Consider the following 21,224-nt stretch of genomic DNA (forward strand, 5'->3'; position numbering starts at 1 on the left):
ACCAAACAAAACACTGAGGTCTCTGGGATAGATAAAGGATGACTTATAGGTGCATGAAGTATTTAAGTCTTACACTTGGGCATCTGTGCCCCAGTTGGACTTTTCCTCCTCAAGTTGTCCTTCACTTTTTCAGCTCCACTTACATTGGGCCATAAAACTTTCTGCTACTGCATTAGTTTAATGCTTCCAAAACTCGGTGATGTAGAGGGACACTCCATGAATGAACAATACAGACCTTTTTCCCTGTGTCCCATGTAAAGTTCAACCTAACAGACACTAGCACATGTATAAAACACCACCTGCACATGTTAAAGAATTACTTGGCTCATGCAATTGATGTCATTCCCTTTTTCACTCAACATCCTGCTGGTCAAGGCAGTGGTGTGGAAGGCTATGGTTCAGCTCCTCTTTCAGCCTCTGTATGACCATTCCCCAGCTCTCAGTCTCTCATGTCTTGCTGCATCCCAGCAGGGCTGCTCCATCATTCATTGCCTGGGCTGAGTGAGTGCCATTCCATTCAGGATTGCTGGCTTTTGCAAATCCTTTTAGTTGTGTGTCTGGCCCCAAGATAGGGACCCTACAGAGTCACCCCACAGAGAAAGCTGGGTGGGCTCTGTCTCATGGGCTGCAGTGAGCAGCAAGACACCTGGAGGTCCAGCACTTCAAAAGGCTGATTGATCCAGTCTCACCATCCACCGGGTTTAAATATGAAATATGTTTAAAGTAAAGCTAATGCAGTCATTCCCTGTGGAATGTGTTTGCTGGATCAAGGCTGAAGGATGTAGCACCTTGCTGGTTTCAGTCTCAAGGTCAAGCAGGGCTCCCTTCTGCATGTCTGGGGTCCTACAGACATTCCCTGGTCACAGCCCACTACTGAACAGCAGGAGTGTCCCTTGTCAGCACAGATCATAGACTCCTTGCTATTGTTAAGTACAGAAAATTAAGTCAATGCATGATTGTTAGGCTTAATTATAGGTAGCATATACAAAATCAGCCCTCCTTTCCTATTTCTCTCTTCTTTTTTAACAGAAAATGCCCCAAAAATAATAGAGGACGTCGGCAGAAGCAAAACCTAGGCCATTTTACTTCAGATACATCATCCAGAATGGTTTAACTTAGTGCTTTTTATACCTACATTGACCATGTGATGTACATTTTTATTATATCTTTTTTTAAAGAATGGAAATATTTATTTCAGAGGCCTTATTTTTGAACATTTTTAGTGTCACAATGTTGGTCTGTATTCTGAAAGCATCAGCTCTAACAGCTATGGACTGCTTTAGTATCTTTACTTTTATGTTTTTGAATACAGTAGTTCATTTTCTGTATCTGTATCACATGGTTATATAATAGACTTGTGCTTTATCCATGGAATGTAATATTTTTGGGAACACAGATTTATTCCAACAATGGTTGTAGACTTAAAAAAAACCCCAACAAACCAACAAAATAAGTCCACATTACCTAACAAAAAAGGCATGAACTAAAGGTAAAAATGTTTACAGCTTACTTTTCTTATGAGGAACTAGAAAACACTGTGTTTAAATACCGTAGATATCTAAATGTTTTTGGAAGTTAGTAACTGATTTTTTAGACACTGCCTATCGCATGAACTGTGAAGCTGTGTGCTGTGTGTAGTTGTAACATATTTATAAAATGTGTGGGCTGGGTCTAAGCACTGCCATCTTCAGAAATAATTCCAGCAATTTATTTTTAAAGACGAAAATTTTAAATTTCATAATTTGGGAAGTTACCTGCTAGAACAGATGGCACAGGTCCAAAAGAAGTAGGTCATAGTAGGTTTAGGTATTGTAAAAATTGGTGTTGAATAATTGAACACAAATAATTGGAATAAAGCCTACTTTATCACTGTTAAAACTGTTTTAATACTTCTTAAACTTTTTTAAAGAAAATACATGTTTTAACACCTACAATACAGATTGTATAGTGTTTGTGATCAAAATAAAAAAAAATAAAAGTGAATGAATTACTAGTGCTCTTGTATAGAGTATTTTCAAGAGCTAAAGAAGTCCATCCAAATTAGTCTGCTGGTCATAGTTATATTAATAGACTGTTAGTTGTCGTTTGAAAGATCCCAAGATAAAGTGTGAATAGGATGTGTTCAGCTGTTTTAACATGTAGTGTAGGCTTTCAGAATTTTGCATGTAGGATTTAATAATTTGTTCAATAAAAAAAAAATGCTTTCGACATTTTGAACTGGAAAAGCATGTCACAATACAACGTTTTCACTATATTGCCTCTGGTTTAGTGTGTTTATTTGCTACCCCATGGGGTAATTTCAGCAAGCTGAAGACCTGAAGTTGTTTTGCTGGAAAAGAAACAGCCGTGCTAATTTTCCTGACCGCTTTTTGAATTCCCTCAGAGGAAAGCACTCCAGTAACATGAAAACAAAAGTAGATCTTTAAAAATATGCAAGTTTGCTTTCCTGCTTAATTAGCAAGTTACTTAACTTTCCTGGATTAACACTAATAACTTCATCAGTACAGAAGCGTGACCCTTTAAACGTATGTTCCTTTCCAGATATTGCTTCCTAATTTTAGGGGTTTCATGTTGCTGAAAGTATCTGAGCAATCATGTGTGGATATTTTGTAGTCAGAAGTATTTGACCAAGCTCCAGGAGCGGCGTTTCACGCCCTACTTTGAGCATCGCCGGAGCCAGCTGTCGCCCTGGCTCCCTGCAGCAGCGCCAGAATCGTTCTGGCAGGATCACCGAGACTTCGCCTCCCTCCAACCTGGCTGAAGGCAGGCAGAATGGATCGCCGCGAAATCACCTCGGAGGCTGACAAAACGCACCAAAATCGTCTCTCCAGTGTCATCGAGGAGGAGGAAGAGCAAGATGCAGCTTACACAATTGTGACAGTCCTGGACAAAGTGGCCAACATAGTTGACAGCGTGCAGGCGAGCCAGAAAAGGATAGAGGAGAAGCACAGGGAGATGGAAAATGCCATCAAGACCATTCAGATTGACATGCTAAAGCTTGCCCAGGCTCATGGCAATACAGGCTTCACGGTGAACAAGTTACTGCAGAAAACCAGCAAAGTCAGCTCCACCATGAAGGAGGTGCGGGCGCGCGTGGAGAGGCAGAGCATCAGCGTGAGGAAGGTGGAAGCAAAACAGCAGGAGATGCTGAGAAAAAACAAATTCCGGGTCGTGATCTATCAGGTAACCATGAACCTAATTTCTTGTGGTACTGAGGCTTTCCCACCTCCTTGGTGACTTGTGGGAGGTGTTGGTTAAGGAAGCAAAAGGCGCGGTCTGTCCAGCACAGGAGTTATTTTATGCTTTCTTTAACACTGATCTCTGCTCCCCAATGCCTTTCAGTGTGAACCTACTGGCAGCAGCACACAGGGTCTATTATTAGTGTGGGTAGGTTTCTGAGCCAGTCGTGTAAGATTAACTGCAGATCAGCAAGGACTATTTGCTGCCTCTCCGAAGGGTAATATGAGGCAGGCCCTGTAAATCTTGTCATACAAACCATGCCTGACATTCATCTCTGTTATTTTTTTCACCGTATTAGGTAGAAGTGCAAATAGCAAAAGTGTTTTCAGGCTCCCTGAAATGCAGACTTTCTTCTAACACTAATTTCAAACCATGGCTTGTTTAACTTGCAGCATTGCCCAGGCCCTCATACTGCTGAAAAATTGGGACTTTTTTCATTGTCTCAGTCTATAGCAGTATATGTACAAACTAAGGCTCAGATCCACAAACCCTTCATGACAACAAATACTCCCTTGCATGGTCTGCCTTGGAAATGGTTTAAAATGCACTGTTCTTTTAATCACAACTAAATAATATAGTTTCTTTCGCTGACCTTATTCTAGGATGTTCATTGTACATTAAAATAATTGTATTTGAAGAGAAGTTTCATGAAACAGCATGGTCTCACTTGCATCTGTACAAACAATGCAGACAGTTCTGGGGTCTTGTCAATGAGTGCTGTGAAACAAATTTGGTCTGATCCTGCCTTTGCTGGAACTTCCCAGCTTCCCAGGTCAGTAGAAAGTAGGAGTGTTTGATATTTTGCCAGAAGCATAGCTACTTCTTTTTTACCAGCAAGTCAATAAAGCATCTCTCCAATGAGTTGTATTTCTATTAGGCATTCTTGAAAATACCACCCCTCCAGACTAATACAATGCACCCCCATCACTCAGTTTTACACACTGATCTTGTATCTGTTTGTACATTAATGACATCATTTGCAATGAATGGAGCCGTGTGTTTCACTGAGTTTATTCACTACTGTGAACAGCTGACAAATTCTTCATAACCTAGCTTTCTTAAATAGTTCATTTTCCACTACTGGGAAAAAATAGATGAAAAAAAGAGAAAAGGCAGAAGGTAGGGAATATTACTTCTTTTATGGTATGTTAGTACCATATACAGCCAAATTGTGCCTCCCAGATTTTCTGACTGAATGACTTACTGTGGTAGTTCAATAGAAAGTACAGGCCAAATCTGTCCCATTATTACCATTATTGCAAGCTGCATCATCATCATGGAATAGAAAACAGGCACTTTCACTTTTTGCTTGCAAATCATTTCCTAGCTAAAGGTAATAAATCTCTGTGACTTCCCTAGTTAATGACATAATGCCATTTCATTGATGGGCCTTACCATAATGACTGCAGCAGAATCAATGCTTTGAAAATATTTTTTTCTTAAAACAGTATTCATTACATGATGTAAATTCTTCTGCTAGCAAGGCATGAGCTGTTGTTTATTAAAAATATAGCAAAATTTGGTCAAAATGGACTTACATGCAGGTGCAAAGAACAGCTATTGATATTTTCAGATATTTCATACAAAAGGTGGCTCTCCCAATGTGTACTTTCTCAAAAAACCACCTTCAGTAGGAGTTTATGATCTCTCTGCTGGTTTTGCTGGACTGGAATGACCTGCACTGCATGTTTAATTCTTAGGTGGCACTTTTCAGGAAGGGAAACAGCACTTTTTCCTGTCTTTCTGCTTTCCTCTTCCTACAGTGGTTTAGAACTGTCAGTGAGAATATGAGTGACTCCCTCCTTAAGTTCCATCCCTTCTGTAAGGTAGATTGAAGAACCTTTTCCCACTTGCATGGAGGAGAGGCAGATATGTGGATCCCTCTAGGATCTGCCATGTAACACTTTTCTGGAGAGGGATAACTGCCCGAAACCTGGAAGAGTCTAGGTAGGCAAGAGTGCACTGTGACTTCAAGGCACAAGTACACTTAGGAAGGTCTCTTTCACACCAGTGCAGTGATTTTCACACTGCTGATTTGCACCAGGGCAGGCACTCTGCTGCAGTGCCAAGACCTGGATGACGGGAGCTTGGCTAGGATGAGTGGGAGTCTGTTAATAGCTGCGGAACCAGCGTGCTCCCTGTGCTATACCTTACAAATGGCTATAACCAAGTTGTTTACCCCGTGGCTCTGACTGACGGCTCTTCTGTAGAGAGGTGTTTTTTTCCTGATGAACTATTTGGAACATTGTGATGGGGCCAATGACCTGTGTGGTGCTGGCATAGAATCTTTACACCGGCGAGCACGTGTGGGTTTTAGTTTTAGCTTTTGCCAGAACATCAACGCATGAGGAAAAAGGAGACACCAATTAAATACTAAAGATTTCCTTTCAAGTGGGTAGCTTTGATCTTATCAATGATGGAGGGAGTAGGCAGGTTGAAAAGGATCATTGGCTGAAGGAGATTGTCCCAAGAGATCTCAGCAATGATGAAAGGAGTTAGCGATATCCTCACATTAAAAAAGACAAAGTTATCCTCCTTGAGCAGAATGATTAGGGAATTGAGAGCATTCATTTTTAGAAGGCCATGTGGTGGAGGAAAAGATGTGGTAGCAGGCAGCTCTGCTCCCTAGGCTGACTGCATGATTAAAAATGCCAGGTTACTTCAGACTTTCTAGTGAAGTCTTTGACCCTGGAGTGCTATGTGCCCTGAGACTATAGTAGGGAATAAAAAGGATGTTGTAGGTTGTACAGGTCACTGTTCATTTCTGTTCAGGTTAGTCTGAATAACCAGCTGTAAGAGCTATCATTTCTCTGAAGTCAAAGAGCATTTAACAGTTTAAATGATTCTGACTAAATTATTCAGAAATTAAAGGGGATTTTTTTTTTTTTTTTACCCTGAATGAACTTGTTTCATTTGCTTTTCTGCTTGTCCTGCAAGTCCCTATTTAAATGGAAGTGTAAGTCTACAGGCACCAGAAAGTCCATGTTACTGTTACTGGGATTTGTGTCTATTATTACTTCACATAAGCACCATGAATGAGTAACTGCTTCCTATGAAGGGACACATGCATTTGTTTTACTCACTGCTGTCTGACATTTAAAATTAGTGGACATGTCATAAACCAAGATTATGGCTTGACTGACCTACACAGTAGGGTTACAGCTGATTTGTTTGCCTTGTGGCTGCTCCACTGCACACACCAGGAGAGGCTCACAGAAGCCGCCTTGTGTATGCCTCTGATATTATGCATAAATAATAAGTTAAAATGTATGTGTCTTGTCTTGCCCACTGACATTTTGTGGTTATAATGACTAGGACAGTAAGAATGGTGAGATCAAGATGGGGATAATAATCTGGAAACCTGAGGTGGAAGCACCTTCATCTGAAGTGGCAGTAGAAATCAGGGTGTCAGGAGCTCAGGAGATTGGCATTAATTTGGCACCTTTTGGGCGTAAGAATGGCAGTCTCAAAAATGGCCCTGCAGAGCAAAATCCTTAGTAGAATGGAGATAAATAGCTCACCCAGAGCAGACTGTGCTAGGTGGCTCATATTTGGTCATTTTTCTGCTTTGCAGAAACATAGGAGGTCTTGTGCTTTCTCATATTTATGTACCTTGTATCTTACCTCGTAACAGATAATCTGGAAAAAACAACAGGTGGCAGTGCATTGTGTTGAAATGTGACGTGAAGCTTGCAATGGGTTTTTGAAGGTGTGTTTCTGTCTTTGTCAACTGTGTAATATCTTCCTTGAAAATCTTGATACAGAGAAGGTGTGATACTGAAAAAATGTGTTCAACATTAGAAGCTGTCAGTTCATAGAAAGAAATATAGACAAGAAACCAAATTACTTTTACAGCTGGAATAATGTTAATTTTAATGTACATGGTGCCAATTCCTGTACGTTTAGTTCTGATTTGAAACCATAATTGGATGTCTTCAGTCCTGAAGACAACAGAGTCTGGACAAAACTGCCTTCCAGAGCTCATGGGAAGAGAGCAAACCCAAATTGTTATTAAAGTGCAGCCTGAAAATTTAATGGGAAAAAAAATAGTGTGAATTGACTGGCTACCTCTGACAGCAGAACACTGGCCTCAGCAGCCCAGCGACACAGGGCCTTTGTTGGAGTCTTGTGGCAGAAACCTTATAAATATTTTTACAGCTGGGATAGGTAATTGCCTTTGCTGAGAAAACAGAGAGTAAAATAAACCCAATTATTGTGTCAGAGAGTGTCATGAGAGCCCTTTGTTTGCATTGTTGAGCCCAGTGCTCCAGTTCAAAGTGCAGGGCTGGCCCCGTGCTGTGCAGCAGCCACTAATGGAGAAGCTATCAACCAGCTAAAGAAAAACTGTGTTTCTAGTGACATGTTTTCAAGGAATAAGGAGAAAGAACAAGTTAAAAAAATATTAAAAACACAGATGCTGGGCTACTTTTGTCTTCCTAAAATGAAATGGTTTGCATATTTCACAGGATTTTGTCCATACAAGCTGGACTCAACACCATTGGATCTGGTGCCCCCAGACCTGCTCCTTTGGGTTGATCCTCCCAAGGGGACAGGCTGTCCTCTTCACAGAGCTGCCATTGATTTTTCTCCACCTATTAGCACTGAGTGGTGGAAACAGCTGATCTTAGTGTACATTTGCACTGGATGCAGCTGTTCAGGGCTTCCCTTGGGGTTGCCCTGCAAGTCAGCAGAGGAGTGCAGTTACAGCCTGAGCCTCCTGTGTCATGTCTCTTCTCCATGGTCCTAGAGACTGCTGGGAATTGTCACCAGGACCTGTGGCTGGCTGCTGTGGGACCATGAGTATCTGAGAATGGAATCACAGAATCACTTAGGCTGGAAAATTCCTCTTGAGATCATCAAATCCAGCTGCTCAGCAAAACCCTTCATTTCTGAGGCACAGATTTGGGAAAGGACTTGTCTGGGGACATGCAGCTGGGATTCATGTTCTCAACACTACTGAAGATAGCCAAACCTTGCAATTAGCCCCTTAGTGCAGGAAAAAAGTTGATCAAAACAGCACGGAGATGAGGAATATGTGAAATCACAAACTGGAAGTTAGGATCTGGGACAGGACTCATCTTGCCAGGCATTAACTAGACATCAGTACCACAGCTGTTTGTACATTTGGCCTGTATATTCCTTTTCAAGTAAGTAGAGAGAAGTGTGTGGATCCTGATTCTCCCAACCTGTTGTAGACATCTACTTCTGGATACAGTTCCTACTTAATAAGTATCTGCTCTCCCCATATAGTTAAAATGTTGCCCAGAAATGAGTTCATATGGAGTTCTCACTAGTACTTGAGAACTCTTCCCTGGTCTAGCTGACCTGTAGGAACAGTCACTGTGTGATGAATAAATGAATCAAAGCATTGCCAAATATTTCTTTTCTGTCCCATCACACCTTGTGGTGCTTTTTCCCCCTTCACTGGCAAGGGGCTTCCAGAAAATTTGGAAATTAGGAATTTCACCAATTTGATTGCAAGTCTGCAAACTGACCTGCAGAGCTATTCCCTGGTTTAGTTCCATAAAGCAGTAGCAGAGCAGAGAAAGTATGAAGTTTTTGTTTTCCCCTGAAGCTGCAGTCGTCCTTTTTATGCGGCGTGTGGTAGCCTGGAGCCAAGGGCTTCTCCACTGATGTGGTGTATCTGGGAACTGGCTGCTCATTGACTGCTGCAAGCCACAGACAGTGATAATGGGAAAATGAGCTGAGTTCTTTGTAGTCATTGTATGCTGGTGGTTGAATTAATGAGTTTCTGTCAGAATTTAAATAAAAGGGATGTGTATTAGGCTTCACAAAAGAGAAATGAGGGGAGTTGACTGTTCTAGACTGGTTTTCAATTGTGTAAAAAAAATTCTAAATGCAGCAACAGCACTTAGCCATAAAGTCTTATATGCTGAAGTGTTTACCTGATAAAATTTCTTAGGTGGCCTTTTAAAATAATCCTGTTTCTCTTTCATCGGAGCAGTTTTTTGGCCTGCTGTCAGAGATTCTGAAATGATGTATTTGCCGAAGAAATGAGGGGATCACTTGAGTTTTATAAAGCTTCACTCTTAAGTCTTAGAATATGAGTAAAAGTACTGAATGATGTGTAATTGGTTATTCATCAGTGGTTTCATGTTGATTTAGAGCACAATTTCAAGGAGGTGTTTTAATGATTTACCTTGGCTACCAGTGTGAATAACAAACCATTCATCCAACATGCAAATTTCTAAGATTTGTTTAAAACATTGTGGCAATGCCATTTCCTGCCCATGAGCTGCCCATCATTTGCATCAGCAGTTGTCATAGACACAGCAGCAGGCACTGGGTAGCCTTTGACCATTTCGCTGCTTCGTGCTCTGCTTCAGAATTGTCAGGTGATCACCAGACATTCCCATCTGTGCTTGTGTTAATCATCACCTGCACTTTCCGTGTCATACACCCCAAGGCTGAAAGATCATTTGCTGTGACCTTTTCCCTGTGCAACACAATGACTCCAAGTTATGGAGTTTCATCAGTCTCTCCTCCCTACTTATGCTGTGAGCAGTTTCTTTAAGACCATTTTGAGTCTTGATTTTATATATACAATACATAAATATATATATATATACGTATGTTATTTTAGATATATAAAAATGAAATATTTATTATGTCATTCTGATTTTCTGAGGGTTTTTTTAATTGAAAAAGCTTTTACTGCTAAAGTGTTGATTGAAATTAGGTAATAGTTGAGAGCTGATAATTGTTGCCTTTATTAAAGCTGTTTAGAGTTACATTTTTAAGCTATTTAGAAAAAGAACACAAAACCAGTTTATAGCATTTCTTGCAAATATTTACATGTAATACAATGCATTACCTTTTTTCCTCTCTGCCAATTTTGGAAGCCCAGTCCAAGTACTGAAATACAAAGCTTTGAATGCATACAAAAAACCACGAAAGGACAAGGATGTAAAGCTATTGAATTAGCTACATTAATTAAAATGCCCTCATATTCCATTATTTTTTTCTTTTCAAATGACATAAAATTATTACTGAAATTATAATTTAAAACACTCATGTACTTAAGTAAAGCCTAAATATTGTTTTACAGTGACATTATGTTGCTGCTTTGCTTAGCAAATCAAGTGAACTCTAAATGAAAAACACACATCTTCTTAAGGAAAATAAAAGTCCTGCTGCTATTAATTATTGATCCCATCTGTGCTCCCAAAGAGTGGAAATTTAGCTAGTAAAGTTTGCAAGGGAATCTTTTCAACAACCCTTTTTTCTTTTCCCAGCCTGGCAGTCCTTGCTGAAGGCATGACATTCTTCCAGCAGCCCCCTTTGGCTCCCTAGTGCAGCAGTAAGTGAAGGCCGCTTTTAGAGCCAACCTGATTTTACCAGGACACCACAGCTGCAAAATACCTGAGACATTGCTAAACAATTTTGTCTGCCATTTGCCCCTTTCTCTTCCCAGAGAAGAGGGGAGCCTGACTGTGCAGGCAGGGTTATCAAGCAGGCAAATTCTGAAACAGCCTCTTTTCCCCTGTGTGCTTCAATTATCTGAGCATTGCCACCTTGAGAGTCGCATAGGGTTGATTAGAGGCATTGCCACATTTAAGATTATTTACCTACTGGTTTTAAGGTTTCAGCACGGTGGAAAAGTCAGCACGTTTCTCTTTGCATGGTTGAGGAGCAGGAGCATTAGCCTTCCCTCATATATGCTTTACTACAGCCTATGGGAAAAAATGTGACTGCTTTGATCCCTTCCTTGTTGTTAGAAGATGTCTGCAGTGCCTGCAAACTGGTCACTGTTCTTTCCCATGGGTGCTGAGCAGCCAGAATTTTGGCAGCTGATGGAAAGCTTGAAGAGCAAAAGGAGGGTTTGAAAGACACAGGCTATGTCCCCTTGAAAATTTTCTAATTGTGAATGAAATTAAAATGAGAGCAGGAGGTGAAAATGTCATTGATGGAGTCAGACTTTGTTAGGTTTCAATGCCATGCTGGCCTTCTTCATCAAAGCTGAGGGTTACTTATATGTTTACTTTGTGTTCAGCCAGGTCCTTAAGAACTCAAAATTCTTTGGCTAGGCATATTTGAGAAGTTAAACACTCAAAAAATAGGTGAACCAAAGTTCAGATTTCAGATGCTTTCTTAGCAAAAAACTTGCCATGCCAGGGGCTTTACCAGCCACTCCTGAATTGTGCAGTTGTTCTGTTATGGTGTTATACCTCTAAGTTTTGTCTGTTAAAGTTTTTCCTGAAACAGTGGATGTAACTACCCTTCAACTACAACTGCAAAGATTCCAGGATTTTCCCTTACCATTCAACCAGTGCTTTCAGTCCCTCCTTTGCTACCACAAAACCTGAAGTCTTTCTCCTTTCAGGCTTCATGTCCTTCCAGACACAAGCATTTCTCCAAAATATTTCCAGTTTCAACACACCATCTAATCTGACTTCTTTCTCCCCTCCCTCCTCTTACACCCATTAATAAGACACAACCCTTCTTCTCAGCCCCCTTGTCCCCTGACAACCTTCAACTCTACAAGCAAGGTACCTCAGCCATGACATGTTTGCTCAGAACAGATATCATCTGGGGGGGGACAGACAGAACGACTCAAAACACAGCCAGCTTCACAGAAGAGCACTTATTTCTTTGTGTTAGAACCCAGATCCATTCTCAAATTGATGAAAAATGCCTGAATGTTTCTGTGTTAATGGAGGGGCCATGTAAGGGTGAGAAGGTGGGAGATGCATAATATCTGTATGTGTGTTACACTTCTTGTACAAATCAAAGACAACTTCCAAATCAAATACTTACCTGACAGATTTAGCAACCCTTTTCTTGGAAGAGAAGGAAAAAATATTGTTCTGTTTGAAAGGTCTAAGTCTGTTTCCAGTGTGTTGAGTGGTGGATAACTTTTCAGGGGATTATGTCCAATTAGTAATTATGGCCAGCAAACACACCAGGACCAGTGTGAGCACCCTCTGCAGGTGGTCCTTCTAGGAGGAGTGATGAAAAGGAAGGGGAATGCTCAGCTTCCACTAATTTGTTTTCTGATTCTAGCCTGTGCATGTCTTTGGTTTCTGCCAGTAGATGAGGCAAGCAGAGAACATGTCCTATGTATTAAATGATAGATAGCTCCTATGACTGCATGCCAATATCCTCAAGAAATCATGTTAAAAATAATTGACTGCTTGGTATAATATTTTACTGTGAAATAATCTTCTGCCCTCACTCTAGACCCTCCCTTACCTCCCATGAGTGGTGGTTATGAGTACAAGTTTTTCCTAGCAAAATCCTTAAGCAGATTTTTAACAAAAACCTTGGAAGCAGCAGTACCAATGCCTCAACTCCCTTCTCACCCTCCACAAATATTGGACTGCCCAATCCTGCTATTCCCAGTCCCATCTGCTTTAGACAAGGAGAAAGCTCTCACCCAATTTAGGACTTTGTTCTGTGCTGCTGAAATCAGTAGGTGTTTGTTCTTTTGGTTTTAGTGAGCTTATAAAGGAGCTGGTAGCTATATGCTTTGACTCTGTTTCCCACTTGGTACTAAATCTTCTTGTTCCTGCCTTAGGAAGGATGAGCTTCTCTCTTCTCTCTGCCCCACAGATATCTAGTGATAAGAAGAAATGAGTCAGGAGCAGGAGAGAGAGAAATGAAATAGATGAAAAAGCTCACCTACTGAGCCTAACTCACTGATTTTTTATTCCAAAACCTTCCTAACATGCTAGACAGGCTCACTAATACTTTCCACTTCGGTAACATCCAGAAATCTTGAGAGGAGATAGAAACTCACACTGATGTTTTGCCTTGCTACATTTGGTTCTGCAAAATGTGTGCAGAGACCAAGGAAAATAAGAAAATCAAAGATTTGGCAAAGTTCATGCTGAGAGTCTGTAGGAGAATGAAACTGTTTCTCAGTATCTGCATGCAGCTCTAGTTTCTGTATCTCATCTACAAGATCTTCATCTCACATGTTCTTGTTCATAACTTTTGATTCTAATGGGAGTAGGAAAGATAAAGTACTCTCTTCTGTAGCTAACAGACTAAAAGTAAACACAATAAAAATCTGGCAATTGACAAAAAGTACAGACAAATTCTTCTTCCAAAGGAAGACGAATATTACAGAGAAAATAGTGTCTCTGCCTTCCTTCTTTTTAAAAAGTAATCTTCATATGAAGTGTTCCTCTATATTGTATTCATCTCTGTATGCACTGAAATTTCAGAATATTCATTCTGGAAATAGTTTTGTTACCATTTCAGCTGAAGGAGTGGGGTATAATTTAAAAACATTTTAAGGAATTACTATCCAGCTGTGTTTTTAGTTAATTTTCAGGAAAAAAGAGATTATGTTTATGTGTAGAAGTCTTTATATAATTAATGTTAATTTGCACGTTAATGAAGATTATTAGCAAAGCATTGTAGTTTTGTTCCTGCTGATTTTGACAGATGAGTCGAACAACATTCTGCTGTAATCAATGTAACATAATTTATCCCTTTTTTTTCCTAAGCATTAACAACTATTTTAGTTGAGGGTTTTTATTGAAGCCAAGGCATGATGAGAGACTCTTAAGTGGGCTTTATCTGTCAAATAGCTCAATGTATGTTATTTTATATAAAATAACATGACTCACTACTAATGAGTCACTGTGAAATATGACAGACATCTTTTTGACCAGAAAGAAGTTCACAGCAAAATATTCAGTTAGCCTTACTTGCTATTCATGGGTTCACAGCTTCAGTATCTCTCCTATTGTCTCCATTAGGATGATAATACTAAGGGTAGAGTCCTGACACTGCCATGCCCCAGAAATCAGCTGAAGTAGTTAGTACTAATGAGAAACAGCTTAGAAAAGCGTCATGCAGCTGTTGTTCAGACAGCTGTTTGCACCCCAAAGGGCTGCTGTCCTGGGAGAAGAGCACAGGCACGTGCATGTAAAAAGCTGGTAGGGAAGAAGGGTGTGGCACTGTCTATCTCCTACCCTTCCTACAAGCTACAGTTTTTCTGCTCGGCATGCACTGCACTTCTAGATAGAAGTAACTCACTGACACTGAGCCACAAATCTGTACTGTCCATCCATATCAGGAAAACAGCTTTCTTAGGAAATTCTCCCTGTTCAGATAAATTCTTCATTGCCATAAACTTTTTTCCCTTTTCTTTTTCTCGGATATCCTTAACCACTAGCTCATCCTTGATAAATTTTTATGTTTACTGTGGACAGTTTTTGGAATTCTTTCATGTATTTGAGCTTTGAGCCTCTAGAAATTATTTTTTTTTGAGAGTCTGCATGAAGTCCTAGGGCTAAGATGTCTAGGATAGCCATCATTTCCAAGCATGCTGCTGATACACATTAGATGTGTCATATAAATATATAATTCTGCATGCTCCAACAGGCCACCAAATTCACCACAGGAGACAGAAGTGCTTGCTCAGCAATATCATACATTTCCAGATGGAGCAAATCATGTTCACCTCAGTGATGGCGCAGGTGCTGAATGAATTGTGTGTTACTGGGTTTACCAAATAACATCTCCCTGCTTTACTGATTTGTTCCCTTGTGCAGCCAGCACATGTAAGTTAATATGCTGGGGTTCATTCCCTTCTGGGCAGAAGCAGCAGTGTTTGTTAAGTTCCAAACAGTCAAAAATGCACAATTGTCTTTGTAATAGTAGTAGACTGAAGCTACTCATATCATTGAGGCATTTGTTGGACAGTGTACAGCTGACACAAGCCCAAGAGCCTTTTTGTCTACAGTGTCTGCTTTTATTGGTGAGGAATAATGGATCTAGGTCCAATCCAGAGACACATATAAGCTCAAAAAAAAAAAAAACAAACCCAAAACCTAGACAAGTTTGGTCTGAAAACCATTAGAGGACTTGTAGGACCATTACATTAATTAATTTCAGGTAGAACCACAGTGAAAAGAAATCTTTAATCAGGAATATAATATCTTTAGAGAACTTGGTACAGATTTCTTTTGCCATTTGTGTTCTGCATAGATTAGGTATGATGGTACAAGTCTACCTTACTTTGTTACAGTACTATATTTCAGTTAGTACTAATTAACTACAAGCCAACCAAAAAAAAACTTTGAACCACCATCTTTTTGAAACACGCTTGCTGGAACATAACTCTCTGCTTTAATTCACAGGAGGAAACCGAGTGTCCTTCATCTCTCTCTGTTATCAAAGAGATGACAGCAGGTGAAACTATAGAGGATGATTTCTTCCCACCTGATGATCTGTCTTCTGATGAAGAATATTATATCGAAGAAAGCAAAGCAACCAAGTTCAAGAAATCAGGCATGAGGCGCATTGATGACATCAAAAAGGCATTTTCAAGGGAAAATATCCAAAAGACAAGGCAAAATTTTGGCAAGAAGGTAAACAGGCTTCAAACTAGGATAGTAACCCCTGAGAGGAGAGAGAGGATCAGGCAGTCAGGAGAGAGACTGAGACAATCTGGGATGAGGATCAAGAAAACCATTTCACAAGCTGCTCCAACAAAGGAGACATTCAAGATCCATAAAAAAAGTAAAGAACGAACAGGAGCCGAAGGTCAGGAGGGGATCCAGGAATCCAGTGTACACATTGCCTCTGAGCTCCCAGCAGCAGAGCCCTTCACTGAAGAAATCTCTTACACAGAAGTGATCACTAAGGTAAAGAAAGACAAGAATAGTGCAACAAAAGGTGCTTCCCAGTCAACTGAAATAGGGGTGACTATCCCAGAAGTTGTCCTTAAGCAGGAAAGAAAAGAAGGAGGAGGAGGAGGAGGTGATGATGACGTCCCTTTGCTAGACTTAAAGCAATCAGTATAAGGAGTCAATGAGCACACACCCCATACTGTCCTCACTGAGCAAGAGAGAACACAGTATGTACTCACTCAGCTTTAGAAAAATGTGTGAATTTGTGTTATATCACAAACCGTGTTGGTGTTGTTCTGCCATCCACATAGATGTCTGTAGTGTTGTCTTCCTGACAAAAGTCAAGCCATGCAAACTGAATGAAGGGGCTCCCCCTCTGTCTCGGTGTGTGCCGATAGCCATCATTAACCCAAATGGAACTCACAGTGTCAAAGGGAGATGGGAATCTGCTGCATTTCCAAGATTGATTTAGCAGTCACTTTACAGCCTAATCACTCTTATCGTTTCATGTACAACAGTATAAAATTTATTTCCATTATGTTATACCAACTCATCTAATCAGAAAACAATAACAAAGCTATTGCTTCATATTACCAAAAGGAAGAACTATGAAAAGTGTCATTTAGCTGTACAAATATTATCACTTAAGGACCCTCGCAGAAAAAGCAGGAAGAGCAAATTCCCGCTTTACCCACAGTATGAAAAAATGTGGTAGGAACCATAGGTTTTGAGTAAATTGTGTTTTTTCTTAGTAGAAAAGAGAAAATCCTGAAACAACTACAGGTTATTTCCAGACTTCTGGAATAGGAAGGTTTGTTGTAAGTAAGCAATGTGTTTTGTGCATTAATGAAGTAAGAATAAAAAAGAAGACACATTAAATATGGAATAGCAGGAGGAAAAAGGAAGGGGGTATAGTATTCATGTCTTGGAAAGAGGAGATTGTGAGAAAGGCAATTATATGAAGCAGTAAAAGTGGAATAAGATGAATGCATAGGTTCTGGATAAATTGAGAGAAAAGTTAGAATATTATAACCACAGTTTCCTTGAGATTTTTTTTAGAAAATTATTATTCTTTACAGAGGATCATAGGATTTATGAATATAACTGACCAGACAAGGGAATTGCTTTTTTCCACTCTCTGTGTTTTTTCCGAGTTTCACTGCAATTAAAATCTATTCTACAAAGTCACAGATGTACAGGGCCAATCCATAACCCAATTCTTTTTTTCCTATCATTGTCATTATTGACCAGTCACAGCCTCAGGGATTATGAGACAGACACCCTTTGGACTATGGAATGCTGTTTATTTGCAACTCTCAGGAGCCAGTGCCCTGACATCAGATATGTTTGTAAACATGACTGCTACGCTGACATGGGGTGCAGGACTGTATTGCTCTCTTCATTCTTAAATGGAGTTGCCTTCAAAGCACTTATCTAAAGCAATGTTAGTCATTACTATCTGTGTGAAACTTGTACTATATTGCCAAAAGCTGTATGATTGTATTTAATATCTCGGGTTCATTTTAACAGAAGAGCATAACTCGGTTATCTATATACATTGTTTGAAGACTTACAGCTAATTGTTAATCTATCATTCAAATATAATTAGTTTGATTTCAAGTATTCTGCCTGCCAGTTCTTTCATTTAGATTGGTGTACATCCCACTTGAAGTGAAACAGCTTTAGCAATAGTAACTAGGGAACACTGGTTGGGGAAGGTCAATGTTTTACCGTATCAGTGACATTTCAAATCAAATTAATGTTGTCAGATTGGGAGCAGCAACTCCACTGAGTGGAAGGGCAGCATAGAGAAAGAGACAGAGGTGGGGAAAGGAACATATTTCTGTCAATAGTAAATTGTTCATCTCCGCTCTACTATAATCACATGCAACAAGGAAAGAGCATTTTGCTTGTAGGATATACTGAAGGTTTTGTTTGGTGTTCTTTACTAGTGATAAGAAGCCTTTTTGGGGTAAAGTCACTTTATGTTCTTCAGTTCTGTATAAAATTCTAGCTATCTTCAGTGAAATACTGTATGAATTTTCTGATTCTTCAGTCATATGGCCTGCATTCTGTTCTGCAAGGGTTGGCATTTTTTAAACTGATAAACAGGGTTTAGTTATTGAAATGAAAATTTTGATGTTCAAATAAGTTATTTATTTGCATTTTTATACAGCAGAACACTATATGATAGAACATCATTGCCTATAGATTTTCTTCATATAGCATTTAATTTTCTTATTTTGCTTGACAAAGAAAAGAAGTTTCCACGTTTCCAGTTTCCATGGGGCATATAACGTAGCACCAGATAGAAGCTCTATCAAACATCTATTTTTTTAATGTTTACTTCTAGCTTCAATTGGTCAGAGGAGGATTTGTTTCATAGCAAGCAGTGAGTTTCTCAGGTGTGCAAAGTATTTCACGTATTAAATTTTTTATTTGAAATTACTATCACAGTTATTGATCGGACTTTTACATGTACCAAGAGATGAAGGTTAAATTACTCCAATAAAGTTAAATAAAGGTAGGGGATGGGGAAAGCACTATGGTTTGCAGCCTCAGTTTCTGTGGAACAGCACAGACCTTTGCTGCTTGAAGTCTCCCCCCTCTTTTCCATAATTTCCAAGATCAATGATCATGAAGCCAAATCCTTCAGCATTCTCAGAAAAAAAATTCTCAATGAAATTGGTTGATGTACAGCTGCACTGCAGGGAGGTCTGGTGTATTTTTTTGGAACAGTTGGTTTCACTTGAAAAGATAATCTTGCCAGCACTGTTGCTCCTAGCTAAATGGAAAAAAGGGACCCTGTCCCTGTCTGCTCTGTTTTCCAAGAAGAAAGCTGGCACTCTGTACTTGGTTGTGGGTGTGAGTGTGAATATCAAACTTCCTCGTGGAATAAGCCTTGCAGTTGCTAACTGCAGAGTAAAACTGGCTATACCAAGGGATGAACTACTTTGTTAGACACTTGCTCTACAAAAATTAAAAGTGTTTACAAGGAGAAAAAAAATATTAACAAAGTCCTGATTGCAAGTCCTTCTTTCATAACATCCAACAACAATTTCTTTTGCTTTGAATTTGTGCTAGTGAAAGAAGCCAAACACATTTTCCACCAATAGCCATCTGTCTATTAAAAGAAGTATCACATCCTTCAGTTACAGGGTAGAGAGAGAGAGAGAGCAGTGGTTAACACAAAAGTACTTCGACCATTCCAGGTGAAGTATGGATTGTGTGTTGTCTTCTTTTTTAAACTAAACTGATGCAAAATACAGAACAACAAGAAGTTAAGAGGTTTGAATTTGCAGGATTCAGGCACTAATGCAAATGGAATGAGTGTTAATAGAGCAAAAATGGTGTTCAGATGTGTTTACTATGAGAAAACATTCAAATTTTTCTTCCTGCTAATAATGGGGGGTGTGCACAACTTCCTTACAAGTGGATATAGGTTTTGAAACGAGTTAATAGGTGCAAGAGGCACTTGTGCAAAGATAAACACTTCTTTTTCTATGATTGTTTGCATTAAAAAGTGATTGTTCAACAAAATGGTCGCAGCCATTAGTAAAACCACCCAGCAAGTTTAGAAATGCAAAATCAAAGGAACTGTGTATTGAAATATATGCAGATAAACATAAAACTCTACCATGCATTTAATTATCTTGTCATTACAGCTTTAATAATGCTATGGATGATGAGATTTTAACTACAAAGTTGAATTTAAAATAATTATATTATATTATCAAACATTATTGTATTAAAAAGAAAGATAACATCTACAAAAGACCACCATAAGATGTCAGAGCATTTGTCACTATCATAAGCACTTTTTTATGTAGTGCTTCCATTATGAGCAAGTTAGTTGATTATATTCTCACTTGGTTTATAAGAGTTGCCAAATTTACACCTGCAGCTGTTTTCCCTCTGATATTCCCAGGGTAAATACATGTAGTATTTTTGCTGTGAACAGAGGAAGCTGATTTATGTGCAACTAACCTAATCTCTATGTATCACCTGACAATTCCCACCCCACAGTGAGAAGGTAGCCACCACTTTGACAACAACAATGCAATACTGGCTGCAGATTAATCCTGCTTGATGGTTCTTTGTTCCGTAGCTGTCTGTCCTTACTTCGAACTGCAGAGCAGTGCAACGCCCCTCAAAGTCCAGTGATCAGGGTTCTGCACTGTTTTCAGATACAAAGAGAAGATGTATGTCAGGTCTGTTCTCCGAGGCTTTCTGTAGACAGGGCAGCAGTACACGTTTCCATGGTGCTTCCGTGCGTCGCTCGGCGCTGCCGTGCTAACAGCGTACACGTGGACTACGGGAAGGCTCGTGAACAGCACCTGAGAAGGTTAAAAGATACACGGGGCTCAGCATTACAGAAGCAGGAGAGGGCATCTGAATTCTAAACACTAGAACTAGATTCAGTGATGGCCTTCAGCAAACGCACCTCAGCAGAGGTACACGTGACTGTACAAGTCCTACACTCACTACTATGTTGACACTAACTTTAAGCCCATGGCAGCACAGGAACAACAGCTATCAGGAAGCCTGTTGGAAGGAAAGCAGAAAAGTAGGAACAGGGAAATCTGCATGCTGCAGAGACAGATGGAAAAATGTCAATGGTTCTAGGAAGAACAGCAACCATTGTCTTTTTCCCTTCCTTTGCCCTTTTCACTGGTATTTTCCATTCTTTCCCCACCTTTTTCCTGAATGTCAGGTCTAGAGCTACAAAAGCCAAGCTGCAACCCTCCCTGTTACCTCTGCACTGCTGACAGTGGAGCTTCTAACATCCAAGGTGCTTCTTGGGCGTTTATCCAAACTAGATCTCCTCAGGTCTTCCACCAAAACAAAGTATTCATTGTCAGGGGATAAAATGGACCCAGATCCAAGAGCAACATGGAGCCCTGCTGAACACTCCAGAGCACTTGAGTAAACTCCATGTTTGAAGGGGTCTTTTGACAAACCAGGCAACAGAAGTTACAGCTGGCAAGGTTTGGTTTGGAAAATTTTCCCTCAGTCAGACACAAAAGTGTTTTACCTATGGACAGGAATTACCTCAATTCCAATTCCAGGACAGTTAGCACTGGCTTGGAAAAAGTACCAGTGCAAACAACGACAATTTTCCCTGGACCATGACTACAGTATCTAATCATTACTCCATAGCCAGATTTTTAAATCTGCTTAGTCACATCAGTAAAATGTAACTCTATGGATGGATAACTGAGCATAAGCCCAGAACTAATACTCTCCCTCATATTAAAATACAAATACTAGGGATTTCTCGTCAACCAAACAATGACCTCCATATCAAACCTAGCCCAGGGCTTTGGAAGCTTTGATAAGGTCCCTCTTGGTCAGTCAAAAGAAGACTGGCTATGG

General features: G+C 39.8%; 3 protein-coding genes across 4 annotated transcripts in view; 2 read left to right on the forward strand and 1 right to left on the reverse strand.

Moving 5' to 3' along the window:
- The window catches only part of TMEFF1 (transmembrane protein with EGF like and two follistatin like domains 1), a 112,347-nt gene extending 110,093 nt beyond the window's left edge, over window positions 1–2,254 (forward strand). For both annotated transcript variants that reach the window (XM_039710990.1, XM_039710991.1), the window contains exon 10: window positions 1,030–2,254. In XM_039710990.1, coding sequence (XP_039566924.1) covers window positions 1,030–1,114 — 85 coding nt within the window. In that variant the 3' untranslated portion in view covers window positions 1,115–2,254. The remainder of the gene's footprint in view (window positions 1–1,029) is intronic.
- Window positions 2,255–2,632: 378 nt separating this feature from the next.
- Window positions 2,633–17,468, forward strand: CAVIN4 (caveolae associated protein 4). The gene is made up of 2 exons (XM_039710992.1): window positions 2,633–3,183; window positions 15,357–17,468. Exons 1-2 carry the CDS (start codon window positions 2,773–2,775, stop codon window positions 16,020–16,022), a joined length of 1,077 nt encoding a protein of 358 aa, XP_039566926.1. The 5' UTR covers window positions 2,633–2,772; the 3' UTR covers window positions 16,023–17,468.
- Window positions 16,579–21,224, reverse strand: part of LOC120502972 (dynein heavy chain 5, axonemal-like) — a 149,650-nt gene continuing 145,004 nt past the window's right edge. Inside the window, exon 74 of the mRNA XM_039711017.1 lies at window positions 16,579–20,185. Coding sequence (XP_039566951.1) covers window positions 19,967–20,185 — 219 coding nt within the window. The 3' untranslated portion in view covers window positions 16,579–19,966. The remainder of the gene's footprint in view (window positions 20,186–21,224) is intronic.

The sequence above is a fragment of the Passer montanus genome, unplaced genomic scaffold (genome assembly GCF_014805655.1).
Source record: "Passer montanus isolate IOZ18808 unplaced genomic scaffold, ASM1480565v1 scaffold24, whole genome shotgun sequence".
Lineage (NCBI taxonomy): Eukaryota > Metazoa > Chordata > Aves > Passeriformes > Passeridae > Passer > Passer montanus.

What these genes read in the sequence shown, in the direction of transcription:
- CAVIN4 (XM_039710992.1), top strand. Translation starts at nt 2,773, where the DNA reads ATGGATCGCCGCGAAATCACCTCGGAGGCTGACAAAACGCACCAAAAT. An exon ending in TCCGGGTCGTGATCTATCAG is followed by an intron (nt 3,184 to 15,356) that starts GTAACCATGAAC and finishes TTTAATTCACAG; the next exon opens with GAGGAAACCGAGTGTCCTTC.